Source organism: Taurulus bubalis (assembly GCF_910589615.1).
Source record: "Taurulus bubalis genome assembly, chromosome: 1".
In the NCBI taxonomy this organism is placed as follows: domain Eukaryota; kingdom Metazoa; phylum Chordata; class Actinopteri; order Perciformes; family Cottidae; genus Taurulus; species Taurulus bubalis.
The window spans coordinates 15,195,923-15,218,150 of NC_136589.1; the positions used below are offsets into that span (position 1 = coordinate 15,195,923).

Below are 22,228 nucleotides of genomic sequence, written 5' to 3' on the forward strand. Positions count from 1 at the left end.
AAACACACGATTTAAAACTTTAGTACTAAAGCTACAGAATTCAAAATATGTTTATTTATTTTTTTAAACGTTTTAACTTCAAAACGTATTCAAGAGTGTGTGAGTGTGTGAGTGTGTGTGTGTGTGTGTGTGTGTGTGTGCAGAATGTTTCCGAGATCTGAGCGGGTGCAGGCCTCTGTCCGAGGTTGGTTGGTTGGGGTGACAATCACACACAAGACAGTTAACATCACTCCCGCCAGGTCAGTCTACGGCCATTGACCTCAGTGTGCACGTGCAACTACTCAACCATCACCACCACCAACGTGCACACATCACACATCCACGCACACACGGACGCACACACACATCACACACATCACACACACACACCACCACATATGAGGACTCGGATGGCGAACAGAGAGGGAAGAGGTCGGTGGGTGGTAATAAGAGCAAAGATATAGAACACTTAGTATTGAGATCCTCTCCATGTTGGATTTAACAAGACGGATCGAAGTGCGACACCAAAAGAAAGGCGGGGCGGAGGGGGCGGGGCTGTACAGAGTGTTACCTGCTCTGTGCTGCTGATCGGGAGCAAAACCAAACGACTGTACATCTGTGTCACGGGGGTGCTGTAAAAACTGCGAGTACTCATCGGCCAGCAGCAGGATTACTTTTGCCAGAGCGCCACCAGAGCTACCGCTAACAAGAGGCAAACAGACAGGCTGAGGAGGAGGAAGAAGAGGAGGAGGAAGATTTAGAGCAACAAGAAGCTCTTCAATAATCCGGACTAGATTTCTGGAGAATATTCTGGATCCTCCGGACTTGCCTGAAAAAACAGAGCCTGTTCTCGTTTCACACTTTTCCGGTGGGATCCGGCCAATGCGGGATCCATCGGTAGGTCCACTGAAACATCCCTCCATCTTGTCTTATAGAAAGAGAAAAGTACTTTGACAATGTTTTTTTCCTTCTTCTTAAAGAGTTTGATTTGCAGGTTATCTGGGTCAGAACGTCCCAAAACCCCCTTTTGTTTACTCCTGATGTGGATCATGATCTCAGGATCTTTACCCTTTTACCAGATCAGAACATGGGCATGCTGAACCCCTGGAGGAACGAGAGGAGAGCGACAGTCAGACAATGTGAGAAAGGAATATCTAAGCTTCAACCCTGCAAGAAGCAACACAAAATCACAGGAAATGCTCACATTGTAGGGGCTGGAAGCAAAGACTTTAAATCTTTTTGTGTGAAAAACGAATGAAATGACTTATGAAGATCATTTTAGATACATTTTGTGTCAATTGGCTCAACAATTAATTGAACAATAGTTTCAGATCTACCGACGTGCAAACCTTTACTTACCGACTCGTCTTCAATCATCGCTGCAGAGTCAAAGAAGTCCGGTCTTAATTCTGCTCGTTCCCGTCTGTTCCTTGATGGCGGCTGCGAAGGACAAAAGCACATTTTAAGACATTTAATTAAAGGTTTCATGTTTGAAAAAATTGACATTTTCATGTTTTGTTGTTGTTAAAAAGCAGATTTAAGTGCTGTATAATCCATGGAGAAATACACACACACACACACACACAATTTTATTGAAATACACCAAAACGGAGCATGTAAACGTGTTCAAACAAAAGTATGAACCTAGAAATCAGCATATGTTTTCTTATAAAAAATAAATAAAATGATGGAAAGGATCTTTATTATTCAGAATTATAAAAATGTGGTGGGAGGAAGGGACATCACTGACCAGGTCGATAACCATAGTGTCTTCAAACTCCTCGTTCATGTCCTCCAGCTGGCCCCGCGATGACATCATCACATCCTCGAAGATGGGCTCTGCGTCATCCTCCATCAACCCACGCCTGATGGGCAACGTCGTTAGGAGAAAGACACCGTTTTATATCTTTATTTTCTATTAGCTATTCATTCATTAAAAATAAACAAAAATGGTGGGTCTCTCTAATTTAGGGACTGATGTGAAACATGGTGGAGGCATGAAGCCGAGCTTCAGCCAACGTCATCATCTTTAAAAGCTTTAAAAGCTTCAAAACACACTTACACAGTCTGCCGGACGCCCTGGTTGCTGCGTGCCTTGATGTAGTTCAAGCCCGTCCGGTCCTTCCTGTTCACCTCCTCCATCTTCTGCTGCCCGAGCCACGACATCTGCATCTGAGGACTGGAGACAAACAGAAGATCCACATCAGGGGTGAAATAATAGCATAATAGCTGCACTGGGGGCCTCACCTCAACATTGTCCACATAAATCACAAAGAGGCGGAGTTACTTCCTCGAAGTGCACAGCTTTACAAGTCAGTTCAATATGTATTCATAAGTGGACAGAAGATACCAAATGATACCAATCATTCCCCTCGTATGTGTACCCACTTGTGCACGAAGTCGTTCTCCGATCCGGGTTCTGAGTCCGGGTCGGGCATGTGTTCCGCTGGTCTGTTCTCTCTGAGAACCGTCGAGGTGAGCTGAGGAGTCTGCAGAGCTCCCGGTGTCTGAAGAGTGTCGTTGCGCAACATCCACGAGCCCTCGACACTGCTCTCTTCTGGAAAAAATGAACACACAGTGCCGGTCACACAACAGCAGATTCCCACAGCCGAGTCAGCGCCCTGCTCTCCATCGGTGCTCCCGTCTCCTCACCCTCGATGCGTTTTTTGTGTACCGGCGGTCGTCCCTTCTTGCTGCGGACCGAACCGGCCTTGCTGCTGGAGCCCGACGTGACCGACATGTGGTCCTCGTCTCCTCCCGTCAGCAGGCTGTTCCTGTAAGAGATCAGCGGCAGCCACACGTCCTCTCGACGCTCCGACATCGACTCCGACATGAACTTCTCCAGGTACGAGTGGCTGAGGAGACATGCAGCTTATTTTAGCATAATTCATTTAGAGTTTTGCCACAGTGGGGAAAAATAAATAAATTAGTAGGGAGTACTTACACAGTTTTTTTGTCTTGGCGGATTAGTTTTGAAGAGAATTCACTCAGAACCTCTAGGAAGGCCAGGTTGATGGGAGGTAACTCTGGTCCTCGAGGATTCTGGTACTTAAATGCAAACTCTATCCCATCCCTAATACGAGAGAGACAGAGAGAGAGGTAGAAAGTAGACAACAAATTTGAAAAAGAAGGAAAGACGGAAAAAGAAGAGCAACACAAAGTGAGATTCAGAGACACTAAAGGTGAAATAAAAAGAATATTTGTGTTCCCATGAAACGGCTGAGCTGAAAAAAATCTTACAAAACCAACAGCCGGTCTCAAGGCACCAAGACGCAATGCATTGTGCGGCAGCTGAGAGTGTGCAGTAAGCTCACGTCTCATTCTCAGAATTCTTGCCAACGTGGTACACAGCCGGACAATTCTCACGCACACAAAACCGACACGCTCAATTTGAGGTTGCGCGGCGCGGGTGTGATTTTCGACTCACTTGTGCAGTGTGGCGACAGCCTCTCTGGTCTTGATCTGGTCCAGGCCGAAGGTGAGGGCGAAGCGGCGGGCCAGCTCCTTGATTCCGCTGACGTGAGACGAGGTCCGGTCCAGGTTGGGGCCCTGGTCCTGCAGCAGCTCGTTGAACAGCTGCAACACACGCGTTGACAAAGTGCTTGTGGGTGCACACACACACACACACACACACACACACACACACACACACACACACACACACACACTCTCTCTGAGTGTGCAGTTTGTAATATTGTCTGCGTTGATATTCACCTGCTGCAGACTGAGGATGAGCGTCTTGGCACAAAGAATCTTGTCTGTCTGTCTGGTTTTACTCAAAGTCTCCTTGATGATGTCGCCATAATCATTATAATACTGAGGCAGAGAAACAAGACAGATTAGTCCATTCACACCGACATGATTAACAGACTTTCAGCAACGGATTGAAATAAAAGTCAGAATTTATGTAAAGAAACTTTGACATTCCAACTTGGGCTACTTTCTTGGTTTGTTTAAAAGAAAAGAAGTTCCTTACTTTTCCCATTTCAAGTGCAATAGAATAGTTATTTCTCCCATTCATTTACTTCTATGCTTTATCTCACTACAGACTAAAAATGATTACCAAAGTAAATCTACTCCATCCTATTGCAGTCAGTCTCACCACACATTTTAAAATACTGCATTAATTCCAATAGGAAGTAAATCATTTTGCACAGGGAAATTGCGATGAAATCTGTTCTGCAATCTAGATTCAAGAATAAAAGGTCCTCATCATTTAAATCCCCTCTTTTGATACAGTTCTAGCTGCTGACTTCCCATCAGTCAAGTGATTCCTCTTTATTTAATGTCTGAAGATGTCAACATTACACACAAGTACCTTCATGTAGTGTTTGAAGATGTCGGCAGCAGCGGACATGTCCACGATGTCGAAGATGATGAGTTTGCAGAAAGCCGCGAGCAGGTTTCTCCTTTTGTGAAGAGCCTCGATCTTGTTGGCCTCGTCTTCCTCGTCTCCCTCTACGGGGGAGGGCGGGCAGAGAAAAGAGGAGGAAGAGAAGGAGATGGGGGAGAAAGGTGGAAAAGTAAAATATCAAATGAATGGGGGGCATTTTGTTAGATTATATTCATGCTCATCTTGCCCTCATCGTAATACTAAAACAACGTGTTCAGACCCATAACAGAGGAATACGTTTCTCACCTATGCTCTGACTCTCGTCGTCCTGGTCGACGAAGACGTGGTCCAGGACGAACGTGAGCAACTCGTTCTGCAGAGTGCTGTCCGGGTTGAAGACCAGCGGCTGGAGGGCCTCCCGGCCGCCGGACACCAGCTGGTGACTGAAGATCATCAGCAGGTCGCAGAGGAGCATGAACGCCTGAACAAGAGGCACAAACGAGTTATGATTCCATGAAAAAGTGTTTTCTCTTCATAAAGGACTGAAGAAAATATGCTTGTTTTTTCAAAATAAATATCCATTTATCTATCCATCCATCCATCCATCTATCTTCTCAGACTAAATAGCAATTCTAGAAATTACTTCATTAATCGATCTCTTTCATAACGTATCACACACATTCAACTTTTTAACTGGTTCTGTTCTCCAGAAGCCCCCAAAAAAGGTTTCTGACAGTAATGCACACATCTGTGAAAAACGTCAAAGTCTTTAGTGATGGCATGTGGAGGTGTGAGCGGGTCACAGGTGTATGTTGTTACCTGTTCTTTGACTGGCGTGTTAACGTTAGACAGGCACTGCTGGCAGACAGCCAAGAACGACTTTACCACTCTCCTGAGAGCCACCAGGTCATCCTGCGCACGCGCACGCGCACGCACACACACACACACACACACACACACGTCACAAATTATGAGCACTTGAACAGAAGCACTTGAACAGAACTCGATGCTAAGCATCAGTCAGGCTACATTATCTTGCCCTCACCGTAGCAGTGGAGTAATCAAACATTAATGATTTCATTAAATCACCGCCCGACTTCATTGAGGCAGAAAAATCAATACACTTTGTGTCGACACGTGTTGAGTCTGCCAAAAGGCTCAGAGAGCATCAATAATAATCAACTATTTTATATCAACGATCAAGAGAAAATAATCTTTAAACGCTCTGGTTAATGGTGAAGAATTAAGTGACATATATTGGGCGCACAGTGGGGAATCTTTAAGCTGATGTAGGTCTGAGTGACAGTCTGCTGAACTTGTGTAGGAAAGAGGAAACGTGTTCCCGAGCAGGGGATCATGAGTTAAACTGTTTTGGAGGTTCACCACTAAATAATAGCCTCAGGATCTGACGCCTCGGTGGTGTGTTTAGGTGCTTAATGAGATGGATTGGGAGGAAGCCCCTGGACTGGAGGTCAGCATCCTGCCCGATAGTGAGATGAATTTCTGCACCTCTCTGCAGAAATACAGATAAGCTCCTGTCCCTCTGGGCCACTGATGTTCAGACACGGCAGTCTTAACTCTGAGCCCCTGGCTGAGGTTACACCTGGGATACGAGCGTGCGGTGTTTAAAAGCTCTCGTCAGAGAGGCGAGTACCGCACCTTGCTGGGAGCCCCTTCCGTGACCTTGACCAGCTGCCAGAGGACCGAGTAGTGGGAGCACTGCAGGGCCTGGACGGCTATCTGCTCTGGCATGGAGCCCTGCTCGATGCCCGCCTTCAGCAGCCGGTAGCAGTTCCCAAATAAATCCCACCGCGTCAAGTCGTGCGCACTGAAGTCAGGAAACAAGAGGACACAACATTAGATTTCATAAAGTGTGTTCAGTCAGTTTCACAGTAACTTCTGAGTATCTTTTGATACACAAATGCACAAAGTACTGTACGTAAGAAAGCTGCAAAGAGAGAGTCCTACTTGTGGAAGGCTGTGAGTCTTTTGAGCGTAGATAAAACATTGTAGATATCGTCATCGTCGGCCTCCTCCGCCTGCAGGATAACAAACACAGAGTTAGTACACAAAGAAAACACAAAAAAGAAAACACAAAAGTACACAAACGTTTTCTAATCTTGTACAATTCCTGTGCAGCTTGAGACTGAATTTCAAAGACATTACGGGTCACACATCCATCTATTTTCACCAGTCCCTTCCGGACATTCCTTAATATGGTCGTACCTCCTGCAGTAGCCCCTCGACAGAGTGCGTGAAGCGATCCGTCATCTCGTCGATGAGCTGCGAGCGGGCGATGTCCACGCGGTTCATGATGGTGTACTCCTCGGAGCACAGGATGCTGTAGGTCTTGCTGCAGGCCTCGAGCACATCCATCTCGATGTGCTTTTCCACCACCAGCCGGATCTGCTTCAGCAAGGCGTCCAGGTGCTTCTCCATGCGCCCGGCGCTGTACACGTCCAGGTCGAAGAACTGAGGGATCTGCAGCAAGTTGGCGACCTTCTCCGAGTCCGCCTGGTACTGTGTTCAAGGAGGAGGGGGAGAGGTGGGAATTAGATGAAGAAGACTTGTGGCATGTAGAGAGAAAGCACAAGCACACACACTGAGGCCAGAAAGAGAAAGACGGACCAATCAATCAACTTTGTTTCCCAGTTAGTCAAACGCTCAATTACATTTTAAGTATTTGGCCAGCATACTTGTCCAGAGTGGCTCACATTCAATAGCACTTCTCCCGACAATAAAGGTAACACCCCGATCGATACTTTCGACAAACACATCAGTCAGCCGGCCCGCTCGTTAATCAGCGTCTCCGGCCGGCAGACTGCAGAAAGGTCTTACCTTGGACAGAAGCATGGGCAGAGTCATGATGAAGTGCTCCGTCAGTTTGTTCTTATCGTCGATCTGGGTCTTCCTCTCCTTCGCCGTCAGCACCTTGACAAGCAAGACACAAATCTCATGGTCAAATGTAAGAAAAGGGGCGATAAAACAGTGCTTTTGGATTAGATGGAATATTCTGTCTTCTTCTTTTTCTTCTTATGACCTGGAGAGTTCTTAATGTGTCGCTCTTTCTACCCCATCAATCTGCCATGGATACTGTGCCTGGTTGACAATAAGGAACCAAATGTAAAGTCGATACATTAATAAAGAAATATACAAATATGCAAAAAAAAAGCACACTAAGTTGTTGCCATGTCATTGTGACACATTTAGACAAATTTAGTGAGATTTCAATATTCTCAGTATTATCTTTCTTAAATATACCAGTCGTTAATCTTATTAGCAGCTTTTAATGAATCTATTTCTCTCATCACCAAACTGATACTCGCCACTCTTGTGCAAAAGTGAATCACTTTGTCGGAGCATAGTCATGGAAATATTTCTTTATTGAACTGCCACATCTAAATTTAGGCAGCTTAGCTTTGTACAGGAAGCTAATGGCATCTACCTGTTCTCTCATCACATCAGTCTCGCCTTCAACTAAACCCGTGTACAATTCAAAGCAGTGTGTGTGTGTGTGTGTGTGTGTGTGTGTGTGTGTGTGTGTGTATGTACTTGACCTACCCTTTTGCCGGTGCCTCTGCCAACAGGTGGGTGTGCCTCTGCTGCCTGTCGGATGGTGCACACCATCAGCTCTATGAGAGCACTCTCCTGTCTGTCTGACAACACTAGAGAGAGCGAGATACCAAGAGGGGAGAGAGAAACAAACATGGAGACAAAAGGGAGAGGCAGATTGTCAGCGAGGGTCGGAAACAGAGAGTGGGATTAAAAAAAAGAGAAACAAGAGTCAGTTTCAATGAATAAGATCGCCTTACATCATCTCTCCTAGCTTGTTTTTGCCTGTGGTGTTGTGAAGTAACCTCGAGCCATTTCATAGGCTGAGAGAGAGATCACGGTCAGTGTGCGTGTCTTACCCTCCTCTCCCTGCACAGGCTCCTCCGTCAGGAGCTCAGTCATACACTCCCAGTCCTTCAGCAGCTCCTGAGAGCTTTCCCACAACGAGTCCACCAGGTAGGCTGCATGCTCATGGAGCTACGCACACACAAAGACACTTCATGAACTCTTATATCTCATTTAAGTTGTGGATGAAGATTATTCTTTTTTTTCTCATTAATGTCTCCAATCACGTAAAGTTGCCCCAGTGACCCCAACTAACAAAAAGGAAAATATAAAAGATTTCAGCTTTATATATAAAGTACCTTTGTGCATAGTCAGTGTGTATAATGTGACATGTGTGAATCATGGGTTACCTCACTCTCCAGAAAGAAGAGCACCAGCATGCGAATGAGATTTCCGTTGGGGCTGCTCCTCCCTCGGCGCTTCGCCAGCGCCTCTTCTGCCTGTGGGTCATGACGACTGAACAATCTAATGGAGCGAGAGAGAGAGAGAAAGAGAGAGACAGAGAGAGAGAGAGAGACAGAGAGAGGGAGAGAGGAGGAGGGAGGGAGAGAGAGAGAGAGACAGGAGGAGGGGGAGAGAGAGACGAGAGAGAAGAGGGAAGGAGAGAGAGAAAGAGAGAGGAGGGAGAGAGTAAGAAAAGGAGGGAGAGAAGAGAGAGATAAAGAGAGAGAAGAGGAGAGGGGAGAGACAGAGAGAAACAGAGAGAGAGAGAGGAAGAGGGAGAGAGAGGAAGAGGGAGAGAGTGCACGAGAGAGCGAGGAAGAGGGGGGAGAGACAGAGAGAAACAGAGAGAGGAGGAGGGAGAGAGAGCGAGAGAGAGAGGAAGAGAGAAACAGAGAGTGCGAGAGAGGAGGGAGGGAGAGAGAGAGAGAGAGGAGGGGAGAGATAGAGGAGTAGTGTGAGAGAGAGAGAGAGAGAGAGAGAAGAAAGGGAGGAAACGAGATTGAGTTGGAAAAATGTAGAAACGGTGGTAAGACAGAAGCGAGAAGAGTGAAACACAAAATAAAACAGCGAGAGAAGTTAATAAAAGCAAACAACGGACAAATAAGATCCAACTGAAAGTAAAAAGGTCGACACTATTTCCAGTCAGAACAGATTGAAGGTGAATTTGGAGAACATACTTTCTGTGCAGGAACTCTCCTGCAGCAACCGCCACTGGCCGGTGGGCTGAGTAGACCAGGTGGTAAACGTTCTCACAGTCCTCGTTGGATAAGGCGTCTTCACTGCCCCTGCAACGGAAACACCAAGAACCAGTCACACTCAACACAAAGATTGAAAAAAGGAACATCTGTGTCTCCTCAGTTCATTTTTCACGTTACATTAAAATATAAGCATAGCATGTGCAACGGGATATTTGTGGCCCAAAGTGTGATGTTCATTCATGCTTTTAATGACTTGACAGTTATGAATAAGACCCATTATGCAATAATTGAATATAGTGCAACACTCCAGAGTTTGTAGCACTGAAGGGACTCACTGCAGAATGAGCGTGACCAGCCTGATGGCCTCCACGGCCACATCGTACTCCTTATCCAGCGTCATCGAGACAATACGGTCCTGTCAAAACAGATAGAGTTCAACGGTGAAAGAGCTGGAATAATCCGAAATGCGACTCTAAGGATTTACTAAGTCCTACTGTTGAGCGTCTTAAAAGCATATTTTACATTTCATTCTCGCTGCTGTTACCTTGAAGCGGTTTGTAAACAGCTCTAACTTGGGGAACAGTTCTCGGTTTGTGTACAGGTTCTGTAAAGCCTTCAGGCACTTCAGACGCACCTCTCCTTGCTGGAGAGAGAGAGAGAGAGAGAGGAAGAGGGAGAGAGAGAGAGATAGAGAAGGAAAACAAGAGAGAAACAGAGAGGAGGGAGAGAGAGAGAAGGATGAGAGAGACAAGGAGGAAGAGAGAGAGAGGAGGGGGCGAGAGAGAGAGAGAGAGGAGGAGGAAGAGAGAGAGACATCAAGAGCGAGAGAGAGTTGAGAAAACTGTTAACTGTTAAAAACAGTCCCTGGTGGGCTAAAGTTTTGTGTAAACATCGTCAGACCGGTTGAATCAATCCAGCCGCGGTGCACCGAAATATGAAGAGAAGACCAAACAAGTCTTGAAGAAATGTGAGAAAAACAACAACAACAACAACAACAACAAGCCAGTCAGGTGGTGCAACGACCTACCCGATCGTGTAGCGTCCAACCGACATACTTGAGGTAACTATCGTTCAGAAAAGCATCGCTGTACATCTTCATCCACACGCCGATCTCCTCGATGCAGATGGCTCGGATTTCAGCAATGGCGTCCCTAGAAAATAAAACTCTTATTTAAAACCAGTACTATTATTATTCCCATTTTAATCATAAAGATAATAATAATACCATTTTATCTTGTTCCCTTTTTATTGTTATTATCTTGAAGCACACTGATTCCTGCCAACTGCAGTAAGACTTTACCTCTGGCCAGATCCTCCGTCAATTGAATCATCAATAACCCTAGCACCGCTTTTGGCGTTTAGTTCGTCACTGTATATACTTCTATTTTACTTTATATACACTGTATATACTTTGAATTTTTGCATTTTCTTTGTTATTTAATTTTCTTAAATTGAATATGTTCTGCTCTGCTATTTTATTGTATTGAGTATTTTCATACTTAATATTTGTATGTTTACTCTGTAACTTGCTAGCTGCTGCTCGACGCAAATTTCCCCCTGGGGATTAAGTAAGTAAGTTTCTAGTTATATATCTATAATATATCTATTCTACGCCTGTTGTATAAAATGTGCCATATAAACAAACTTGGAATTGATTGATCTTCCAAAAAAAGAATTGCATCAACATGCACAAAGTGTACCTGTAGCGATGCACAAAGATTCCCTTGAAGATGGAGTTCATCATATTCTCTATTTCATCTTGGTTTTCTTGGAGCTGCATAGACAAAAACACAAACATTTTGATATATTGTGGAATATCCTGACAACCTAAGCAGAGACAACAGTTTGTATTCCTAATGAAAGAACATACAATAAATACGACGCTAAACTGAGCCATAATATCATCTCTATGCGTTAAAAGTTCTGCAGGAAAAAGCTTCAGATTTTGATATGTTATACTAAATCTGAAAAGAGTCACATCAAAACAGCAGCCAACCTCCTTCCTCTTCTGCAGCAGCAGCTCCAGCTTGTCGTTGGCTCGCTTGCCGGCGATCTTGTTCCTCTCTGCCTCGTACTGCCTCTGCGTGTTGTCCTGGTGGATGCTGAGGTTAAGCGCCACGTTCACCAGCGCCGTCATCAGCTTCATCGCTACGCAGAGACGAAGATGCTCATTAGAGCATGGGGGACACACTACTGTGCGACTGTGGCTCAGTGGTGAGCAGGGTCGTCCTCCAATCAGAGAATCAGCGGTTCGAACCCCGGCTCCGCTAGCCCGTGTCGATGTGTCCTTGAGCAAGACACTTAACCCTAAATTGTGTATGAATGGTTGATAATCCTGATGTGGCACCTTGCATGGTAGCTCCTCATCAGTGTGTGAATGATGTCATGTAGTGTTAAGGCGCTTTGAGTGGTTGGAAGACTAGAAAAGCGCTGTACGGGTCCATTTACCATTTATTTATTTAAAGGAGAGATTTAAATTGTATAAGATAATCTTTTATTAGTCCCGCAGTGGGGAAATTGCAGCAGCAGGTACACAAGTAAAATTTAATTTTAAAAAACAAACAAGTAATATAAATGAACAATAAATAATCCACAATAGCAGTATTATACAGTGCATCCGGAAAGTATTCACAGCGCTTCACTTTTTCCACATTTTGTTATGTTCCAGCCTTATTATAGTAACTAGTGACAATTACTAATGACCTTCTAGTTGCATCAGATAGGGGACTTGTCTCTGTACTTGTCTTGTTAGACCTTAGTGCAGCATTCGACACCATTGACCATGACATCTTGTTACAGAGACTAGACCAGTGGATTGGTATTAAAGGTACAGCACTAAGCTGGTTTAAATTGTTTTTATCAGATCGATCTCAGTTTGTGTTTGTAAACGATGAGACCTCGATGACCACCGCCGTTCGTCATGGAGTTCCACAGGGTTCTGTGCTTGGACCAATTTTATTCACCTTATATATGCTTCCTTTAGGCCATATTATCAAAAAACACTCCATAAACTTTCACTGTTATGCCGATGATACTCAACTATATCTGTCGATCAAGCCAGATGAAATCCACCAGGTCGCTAAACTTCAAGTGTGTCTTAAAGACATCAAAACCTGGATGACCTGCAACTTCCTGCTGCTGAACTCGAACAAAACTGAAGTTATTTTACTCGTCGGAAATCAATTATCTGATGATATGGTTTCTCTGGATGGCATCGCTCTGGCATCTACCACCACCGTAAGGAATCTCTGAGTTATTTTTGACTAGGACCTGACTTTTGGCTCCCACATTAAACAAATCTCAAGGACCGCCTTTTTTCACCAACGGAACATCTCAAAGATCCGGCACATCCTGTCTCAAAGCAATACAGAAACGTTGATCCAAGCATTTGTTACTTCAAGACTGGATTACTGCAACTCCTTATTATCAGGCTGCTCCGGTAAGTCCCTTGGGTCTCTCCAGTTGATCCAGAATGCTGCAGCTCGTGTACTAACGAGGACGCAGAAGAGGGATCACATTACTCCTGTACTAGCTGTTCTCCACTGGCTTCCTGTAAGATCGACAATCATATTTAAAATCCTTCTCCTTACCTACAAAGCCTTAACTGGTGATGACCCCACTAGAGCGTTGCGCTCACTGAATGCAGGGTTACTTGTGGTTCCCAGAGTCTTAAAAAGTAGGTTGCGGGCTAGAGCTTTCAGTTACCGGGCTCCTCTTTTGTGGAATCAGCTTCCACTTTCAGTCCGGGGGACAGGCACGGTCACCTCATTTAAGAGTAGACTTAAGACTTTCCTCTAGGGCTGCAACAACGAATTGATAAAAATTGTTTATCAAAAGTGTTGGCAACGAATTTCATTATCGATTCGTTGTGTCGCGCGATTATTACGCCGGGCAATAAGTCGCGGAGAAGAAAAAAAGAGCGGAGCAGAGCAACTGGCCGGCCAGCGTTTCTGAGATTGGAGTGAGACACGAGAAAAGCTGAGGTTGTGATGTTCTCAAAAATAGAAGATCTTTGACAAGTCGAGTCTTGGCCAATCAGCGTCTTCATGTTCCTCAAACTTGTTTTTAATGGAAGCTAGTCAGCTTGCTATCGCGTTAGCTAACGTGTTTGGGTTGTGTATTGTCGTTAAAGTTACGTTATGTTCCGTTACAGTTCAGTCTTGCTTGTAAAAAACCGTAACGTGATGAAACATGCCGTCACCCCAGCCAGAGCCCTGACTTGAACCCGATTGAATATCTCTGGAGAGATCTGAAAATGGCTGTGCACCGACTCTCCCCATCCAACCTGACAGAGTTTGAGAGGTTCTGCAAAGAAGAATGGGAGAAACTGCCCAGAAATAGGTTTGCCAAACTTGTAGCATCATATTCAAGAAGATTTGAGGCTGTAATTGCTGCCAACGGTGCTTCAACACAGTATTGAGCAAAGGCTGTGAATACTTATGTACATGTTATTTTTTCATTCTTTATTTTTAATAGATTTGCAAAAATTTCCCAAAGACTTTTTCCACTTTGTCATTAACTGTGTTGTGTGTAGACTGTTGAGAGAAAAAAATATTTAATCCATTTTGGAATAAGGCCATATTACAAAATGTGGAAAAAGTGAAGCGCTGTGAATACTTTCTGGATGCACTGTATATACAGACAGAATAACAAGTATTTACAAATGCATTTATATTGCACCAATTGAAGTGGTTAAAGTGACCAAAGTGACACAAGAATCACAGTGAATCCTCTTTTCTCTTTTTTCATATTCAGATGCAAATATGGCATTTCAAAAGCGAGAAGATCCAATAGGAAAGCTGTCGTCTCACACACCAAAATATGTTTCCTGATATCAAACAACTTGTCAAGTGACTGGTGGCATTTCTACCATTTATCTTACTTGTTTAAAAATGCTTTATTATCTTTACAGACCTTTATTTATTGTCATTACCTGCTAAGATACCTGAGGAGATAAGGCTTGCAGAAGCAATAGCTTCTTTTAAATCACTTCTTAAAACTCTATAAAAATGTTTATAGAATTGCTTTTAAGTGATGTCGTCCTTTTATGCAGTTATTTTGTTCCCCTGTTTCTATTTGTTTATTTTATTTCTTTGTTTGTTTGTTTTCTATTCGATCTTCTCTTTTTGGTATTCATTGCCTTTATGGTATGGTCCTTTTTGTTTACCAGTATTTAAGTTATGCATGACTATGCTTTGCTTCTCTGTAGAGCAGTTTGTAAAACTTTGTTTTTAAAAGGTGCTATATAAATAAAGTAGGGCTTAACGCGTTATAAATGCGTTAACGCAGCAATCCATTAACGGCGACAATTATTTTATCATGCTTTGCTGCATGTTTTTTTTTTTTGCATTGGGAGGGGCTTATTGTTACACGGCATTGATGCAGCCACCAGCATCCTTATGCCGTGTTCACACCGGACGCGACGCGAATTTGCGGCGCGACCAGTTTACATGTAAAGTCAATCCACAGACGTGCTGCGGCGCGAATTTGCGAATGTGCGGCGAGATAGACGCGTTGCAGGCGGCGCGAACAGAACGTTTGACCTGGGGCGAACAAAGCGAAGGACGCGGCGCAAATTCGCGTGAGTTGAATTATCCCAACTCTGGTGGAGAAATCGCGTGACGCAAAGTTGCGGCAGCCAATCAGCGCTGAAAATCAGCGTTGAGAAGCTCCGCCCGTCACCGCCGCCGTCTCCCCGGTTCTGAATGAAACTGCTGCCGCTCCGCCTGAACCAGCGCTGACAGCGGCTTCATTGAGACGCTGTTGTGGGACTACGGATAATAGTATGAACCCAGACACCATGGAGTTTGATGTTCCGACATATGTGGAGTTTACACAAAAAGTATAAAGCAGAACTGGTGGTTATTTCCATGGTGGATGGCATAATCGGTATCGTTTTACGGAGATACGCGAGACGCTGTTCCTGGAGGAGTCGGTGAAATTCACCGAGCTGTGTGCGGCTACGGATGATGTTATGAACCCAAATACGAGGGCGTTTCATGTTCCGACATGTTTGGGACTTCCACAACAAGTATAAAGCAGAACTAGTGGTTATTTATTCCATGGTCGATAGCGGAAATGAAAGCTTCGTCGCTTGTCTCTCACAGAGGCAAGCAACAGAGCTAAGCCCCGCCCCTTTGGTCGCGCCGCGACTTCGCGTTTGGTGTGAACACCCTCTTTCTACTCGCGCGAGTAAACTTCCGCGGTGCCGCAAATTTGCGTCACGTCCGGTGTGAACACGGCATTAGAATCGCAACGAATGACGGCGCGTATGAGCCTCCAGTCGCTCCGTCGTCAGGAGAATACACAAGTTGTGTGAAACGGAGCGGAGTGACTACGTTACAACGTGCACCAGCTGTTGCTCTCACTGAGACTACTGGTCATCACTGTTATCTCAGAGTTACAGTTTGTAGCGTACCCCTCCGACAGATGGTCTTTAACGACCGTAGTTTAGCCGCTAAACGGCGCACTATGAGACTTCCGTTTCAACTCTGTTTTTCGCCTTCACAGAAAAATCATGCGATTAATCAGTTAAATTTTTTCAACTTTGCCCTACCCTAAAATAAAGTTGTTATTACTATTATTATAAGATGTAGGGCTATCCAAACAACAACATGAGTGTGTGCAACTCTTTAAATTACTGCTCGGCAATGTGCTGTACAAATAAAGGGACCTGCTGCAGGGGCCACATGGCCGGTGTACTTACCTGCTAGCGTGGAGGTGTGTCTGAAGGCTCGCACTTGAGAGTCCGACAGCCCGGTGAGGAGGGAGATCACCGTGTCCATCATGTACTCGTCGTAGATGATGCTGTACTGACACTGTCGGATCAACACGCTGATGAACTCGCAGAAGTTGTAGCGGAACTTCTTCCAGAGGGGCCCCGGCATGGTGAGGGGATAATCCCCACTGTCCTGTTGACGGGAAACGGAAGCGGATCAGACGGACTTCGCTAGCGTTTATCAGAACGATCTTGGTTCAAGCGTCTGTACCGGCAAGAAAAACCCATCAGAAATATAAAGAAATATCACTATTAAACTGATGGTTGTCATAGATGTGTGAACGCGTGTGTTTTCAGTGATGCTCATCCTGGATGCTTATGATTTTCTAGTTGATATTAAGAACACATTTGCTGCCAATAAAGGAGACCACATTATTTCTTCAACCTCTGCTATTTGTTTGTTTTTCTCAGCTACGTCAAAAAATGTCAAGAAAAAAAACGAAGATAACGTATCAAATCCATTTAAAGACTTCATTATCCCATGGAAGATTATTCATGCTCTAATCAGACACAGTTTCTTTAGACAGGCAACATAACTGTCTTGCTGATAAATAAAGCAAAACATCTTTGCAAACAATTTCACTTGAACATTAATCACTCCCCGATTGCAGCAGACGGTTACCTCGTCAAACTCTTCGGTCATCTTGCGGATGATCTCTGCGTTCTGCATGTTCCTGAACATCTCGATCCTCACGGTGCCTGTTTACAGAACAACACGACTCAGAACGACCGATTTCATGACACGATTGCTGTGGCGACACCGAGTCGCGGTAGTTTCACTCGTCGTACCTTTGCATCCCGAGCACTGGATGAAGAAATTGATGAGATCCAGCAGCGCCAAGTCTCTGTCCTGTTTATACGACTCGATCCACTCATCCACCACAGACTGCACACACACAAGCAAAAACAATTGAATATATTTGATTGAATCACGCCTATTACAAAGCTTATAATTTGGATGTGTGGACCCACCTGCATGGCACTCTTGCCCAGTTTGACCACCTCAAACAGAGTGACGGGGTCTCCGCCGTCTCCATTATGTTGAGCCACGCCATTGGCTTTCCCGCGGCCTCTCGCGACGCCCACGGCCTTTTCCGCCGGCGCCTTCCTCGGCTTCTTATTCGCCGCCTGAAAGGACGGAGACGTCAGCGACACAGGGACTCAAACGCTCACGTTCACACGGGGCACACAAACAAACACACACACGTACAATCAAAAGACAGTCACGCATTCAGTCTGATTGTTAACCAGGCTTTTCTCACTCATTTCCTCTTTCCTAACACACACACACACACACTCCGCTGACACAGACTCATACCGGGGCTTGTTTTCCAGGCCTCCCTCTCTTCTTCTTGCCCTTCACCTCGGGATCTTCAATCTCTCCAATGCTCATACTTAAAGCCACGGCGTCTGTTGCCCCAGACTCGTTGGAAGTGTCCCTAAGAGGAAAACAACAGAAGACGCTCATGCATTTAAAAGGATTTTATTCTTCCACAGAGCACGGATAACGCTCTTCACAAAAGTAAAAACGATGCAAAGAAAAACCCACTTAATAGAAAACTGGACTGAAATCATTAAAGAAATCCACGATGTGGAAAGAATGACCTTCCTTCTGAGACTAAGAAAGGACACATACATAGCAAGATGGATGAAATGGACCAATAAGAATTCCTCAGAATAAGGAAATTGGCAGGTGACTCGCCCTCCCTAACCTCACCGGTTTTCAGATTTTGTTGGCTCTACAGGCTCATTAACTCTTAAAAAGACAATCACTATTTTTAACCAAGATGCAACTCCATATATATATATAAGTTTAGATCTAGGTATATGAAACCTTGTGAATAGAACTCTTTGAATATATTTTATTGTATCCGTTTGTTGGACTGAATTTATAGTTGACACGATTGATTGACTGTTGTTTTGATTTTGTTTCTTCTTTTTACTTATTTACTTGCTTAAATTTTTTCTTCATGGCCCTTCTTAGTCAGATGCCTGGTTAATTTATTTGATTCTTTCTTACTTTCTTACGAGGATTTATTTCTTGTTGAACTGTGAAAATACCTAAAGAAAATATTATCAAAAGAAAAAACGACTGCAAAATGCATGCAACTTTCTCCTTCTCTCAGTTGTGTGTTTCCCTTACTGTAGGACAGGGAGCTCCGAGGTGATCATCCTGGTAAGTGCGGCTGCCGGTGAGGTGTGCAACTCTGTTTGTGTGCGTCTTCAGGAATGAGTGTGTGTTCAGATCCAAAGATGGGAGGCAAAGGACAGAAGCTCGGTTGGGGGACAAGTTCTGGACGGGCAGGGAGGAGAGGCTCCAGGATGCACTGCGTTTAACTTGCTGGCACTTAACTCTCTTCAGAGCCTGGAAAACAAGACAGAGAAAATGATCATTAAAGCATCCCTGTGAAAACAGAAACAACGATAAATGATACAGGTGCTCTGTTGCAGCTGTACATGTTGTGCAATAGTTAAGCATATGCACATAAACACAAGATTTAGATCTTAAAAGGAAGGTATCAAAGAGAGTGATCGCCTAGAATGATGATTTATTCAATGAAACTGTGATAAATAACTGTCCCACGTGGCTTTAAACATTAGTTAAACACCGGACAGTTTACATTGAGTGTGCAGGCTCAGTGTCCAAAGTGTCACAGTTGTAAAAAATGTCACTGGAAGCAGAGAGATGGCTCAAGTGTTCACTTAGGATGTGCAACTGGAAATGGGGAGAGGAGGACACCAACTGGACACGTTGAGAACTACAACAGCTAAATATTGTGGGACGTGGAGTGAGGATTTGAACACAGGGGTGGTGTTGTTATTAAACATTTTCAGGAACACCACTGAAAATTTTTAGAAATGTACCATAGAACATAAACCAAGTAGGTTTAATTCATTAAATAAAGAATCAGGTCAGTTTACAGTGGGACATCGGACCATTTTTAAGTATAAGTTGAATTATACAGAAGGCAGACAGCCGCTATGACGTAAGCTGAATGCCTTCTAGTAAAAAACAAACAATGAAACGGTCTTTTTTAGACAAGAGCTGGTAATAAAGATGATTTTAAGAAATCCTTACCAGAGTTGTGAAAATTCCTGAACGATGCACACTCAATGAAACAATCCCAAAATAACTTGCATCCAGAGTAAAGACTTTCAGTCAGAAGACTGGCAGCTAAATGTGTTATTATTATTAGTTATTGATCTGTATCATATTTTAATAGGGGTAAAGAGCAGAGGAGGAGCAATACCGCTCTTTGCCACACGAGGCAGTAGGATCCACAAAGTCCTCTGGCCAAAGTCTATCTCCAAACTGCTTAATTGAGTTTTAACTGGGGAAAGTGGATAAATAAAAAAATCCCCCAGCACTCATTTAGCTCACAGCTCAGTGCCAGTTCAGTTCTGTTCACCTACAAAGTGTTTTGAAGGGGTATTCTACCCAGAGTGTGTGTGAGTGTACATGTGTGTGTTTGAAAGTAGGTCTGGGCAACAGTAGGGGGCAGGCTAAGAGAGTGTGTATTTAAATACGATCTTCAACACAGTGTTTGTACTGAGAAATAGCATGAGCGCACACGCGAGCGCACACACAGACACAGACACACACACACACACACACACACACACACACACACAGGTGACTGTGTAACAACTGTGTAAACGGCTTCAATCGTTTATTTTTGGCCAAGAAATTGAAGTCGGTAATCCTTTGCGATGTTTAGTTGGTTATAATAATATTTAATAAAATCAGAAGTTGCCCTACTTCCAAGCTCAGACTTCAATAGGCAGAGCCCGAAGGGGCAGCAGGGTGTTAATGGACTGGGATTTGACCCGCTTGCATACGTATGAGCTTCTAAATCGATTTTGACACTTGATATTCCTGCTGCACAGACATTAAACCTACAAAAGGAAGCAAGAACCATTATACTGCTGACATGGCTGCACATAGAAATGATGAAGGAAATTAGCCTGGACGTCCTGGATGGACGAGGCTGAAATGCTAACTTGCGTAATGCCTAAATAACTAAAGGTGTGGTTCTGCACACATGAACTCTGCGACTCTAAGACAAACGCGTGCACACTGTGCTGTAAATCAGTTCTATTAGAAGGGATTCGTTTGATTAATTTAGATACCGGCGTACGATCAGTGGAGAAGGACAGCTCTTGAAATGATGGGAGAAAAACAGTCAAACTTAACACAAAATAAAAGGAATATGAACTCCTCGTCACCCACGGGCTGCTTGCAAGTTTCATCAACAAAATTGTAAACCGGTGAATAAAAAGGGAAAAAAAGAAGTCTTTGCACACAGCGTCCTGCACCTCGAGCCCTGAAGTACACAATGTACCGTGCAACGCTTTATTTATTTATTAAAATACTCAGAAATCAAGGACATGTGCAACAAAGGAACAGAATGGATTACGAGAATCATAATGAAGGAATATTAAAAAGATTCGGCCTGAAGAGTTTGAGGAGTTAATAGTTTTCTTTTTAATAGTTCTTTATTTTTTTCTACTGTAGTATAATTTGTACTCTTTCACTATAAAATAATGATATCAGTATGAACAACATCATATGTAAACAAATGTAAATGCATGTTAAATCCATGCACCCCTGCAATAAAGTCAAAGACAATTCTGTCAGGCCATTAATCTACATAACAAGTTATTCCAGCTATGCACGCAACAACACGCACGCACGCACGCTCGAGAGACCGGTTTGTACAGTACACCCGTGGTACGTGTAAATAGGTAGCCTGAGGAGGCTCTTTTCCCTCATCCTGGCTATTTTGTACGCTACAAAGTCCACCCACTGAAGGCCAGGGGCACAAATAGAACACAGAAACAAAAACAAACAAACAAACAAACAAACACACACAGCAGCAGGTAAACAACATGTAGACGCCTGAAGCTGTGCACAGATTCCTGTCAAAAGCAAACTGATATAAAAAAAAAAAGACGGCAAACTCCCTGTAGTGGAGAAGTGGGAAGTGAATGACTGTACATGTGAGTATAATTGACTCCGACCAAAGACAGTGTTAATGAATCATCACCTCATTTAGTCTCGTCTCAGGATTTTAATTTTGCTAATTAATCCCAGAAACACGTCACACCGTTTAGAGAGCTCGCTACAGATGAAACATAATTAAGATGGATAGATTGTAGACACAGTGAGATGATATTGCTCTTCTAAAACTGGCAATCAGCGCTACTTTATAACTAATTAACGATAAGCAATCAAATAAAAGCCAGTCGTGGAGCTTGCTAACTGTCAGCACGTCACAGAGCTGCTTGCTCTCGTTCTTCTTCACCCCATCGTGCCTCCGCACATGATCGCTCTCCAAAGGGACGGAAGCCGACTTCTTTGGAATCAACTCTCGTGTCACGTGTGTTTCTCAGAGGAAGAGGAAGAGGGTGTGTATGAATACTGGGAGTCCGCGGCCTGACAAGTTATCGACCACAACAACTAAATAATCCTTTCCTCATTTTCTCAACACACAGGCAGACTCCCTGGCTCTCTCTCTCTCTCTCACACTCACTCACACAGGGATTGTAGCAGCCTCAACAGGAGGCTATGAATAATTTGCAGCGAGTCTCTCGATCTGTTCCTCATTTTTTTTGGAGGACAGGATAGGAGCTGCCGACTGCGTTTCCTTTGCACCCCTCCGGCCCGTACTCAGTGCCATTTATTCTAGCAGCATGAATGAAAACAACCTCTCTAATAAATAAATACCACAGTCCAATTAAACAGTTACTTAACTCATTGTACATTAGAAGCCCATTTCCTGTTCGCTCAGTTTAATCTTGTACCGACCGGGTCGTATCTGCATTAACCCTACAACTATTTAGACCAAAAAAAACACCAAAGGAGAACTTAATTTAAAACTTATTTCTTCTCAAAACATGATTAGTTATGTAATTAATGTACAGCTACCAGGGTCTGAACGGTCAAGGTGAAACAAAGGTGTGTTGTCCCACAACCTACCAAACGTGTGGTCCTACAGATTAGAGATAAAACCCCAAAGGATTAACATCTACTATCACAGAAGACTGAGAAATCAAGCAAATATACATATATTGTGTATTTTGACTCGTGTAGTTTAC

General features: G+C 44.0%; 1 protein-coding gene across 1 annotated transcript; it reads right to left on the minus strand.

The window, feature by feature from the left end:
* Nucleotides 1-1,003: 1,003 nt before the first annotated feature.
* stag1a (STAG1 cohesin complex component a) lies at nt 1,004-18,301 on the minus strand (the record flags this gene model as incomplete). Its single annotated transcript, XM_079223803.1, has 31 exons — nt 1,004-1,083; nt 1,339-1,419; nt 1,730-1,844; nt 2,042-2,158; nt 2,368-2,536; nt 2,632-2,834; nt 2,924-3,052; nt 3,407-3,555; nt 3,694-3,795; nt 4,298-4,437; nt 4,619-4,793; nt 5,132-5,224; nt 5,972-6,140; nt 6,281-6,351; nt 6,539-6,832; nt 7,151-7,243; nt 7,874-7,977; nt 8,224-8,341; nt 8,560-8,674; nt 9,331-9,438; nt 9,687-9,766; nt 9,896-9,994; nt 10,379-10,502; nt 11,052-11,125; nt 11,348-11,499; nt 16,058-16,262; nt 16,752-16,828; nt 16,919-17,015; nt 17,102-17,257; nt 17,448-17,568; nt 18,273-18,301. 31 exons carry the CDS (start codon nt 18,299-18,301, stop codon nt 1,060-1,062), a joined length of 3,783 nt encoding a protein of 1,260 aa, XP_079079929.1. The 3' UTR covers nt 1,004-1,059.
* Between the last annotated feature and the right edge of the window lie 3,927 nt (nt 18,302-22,228).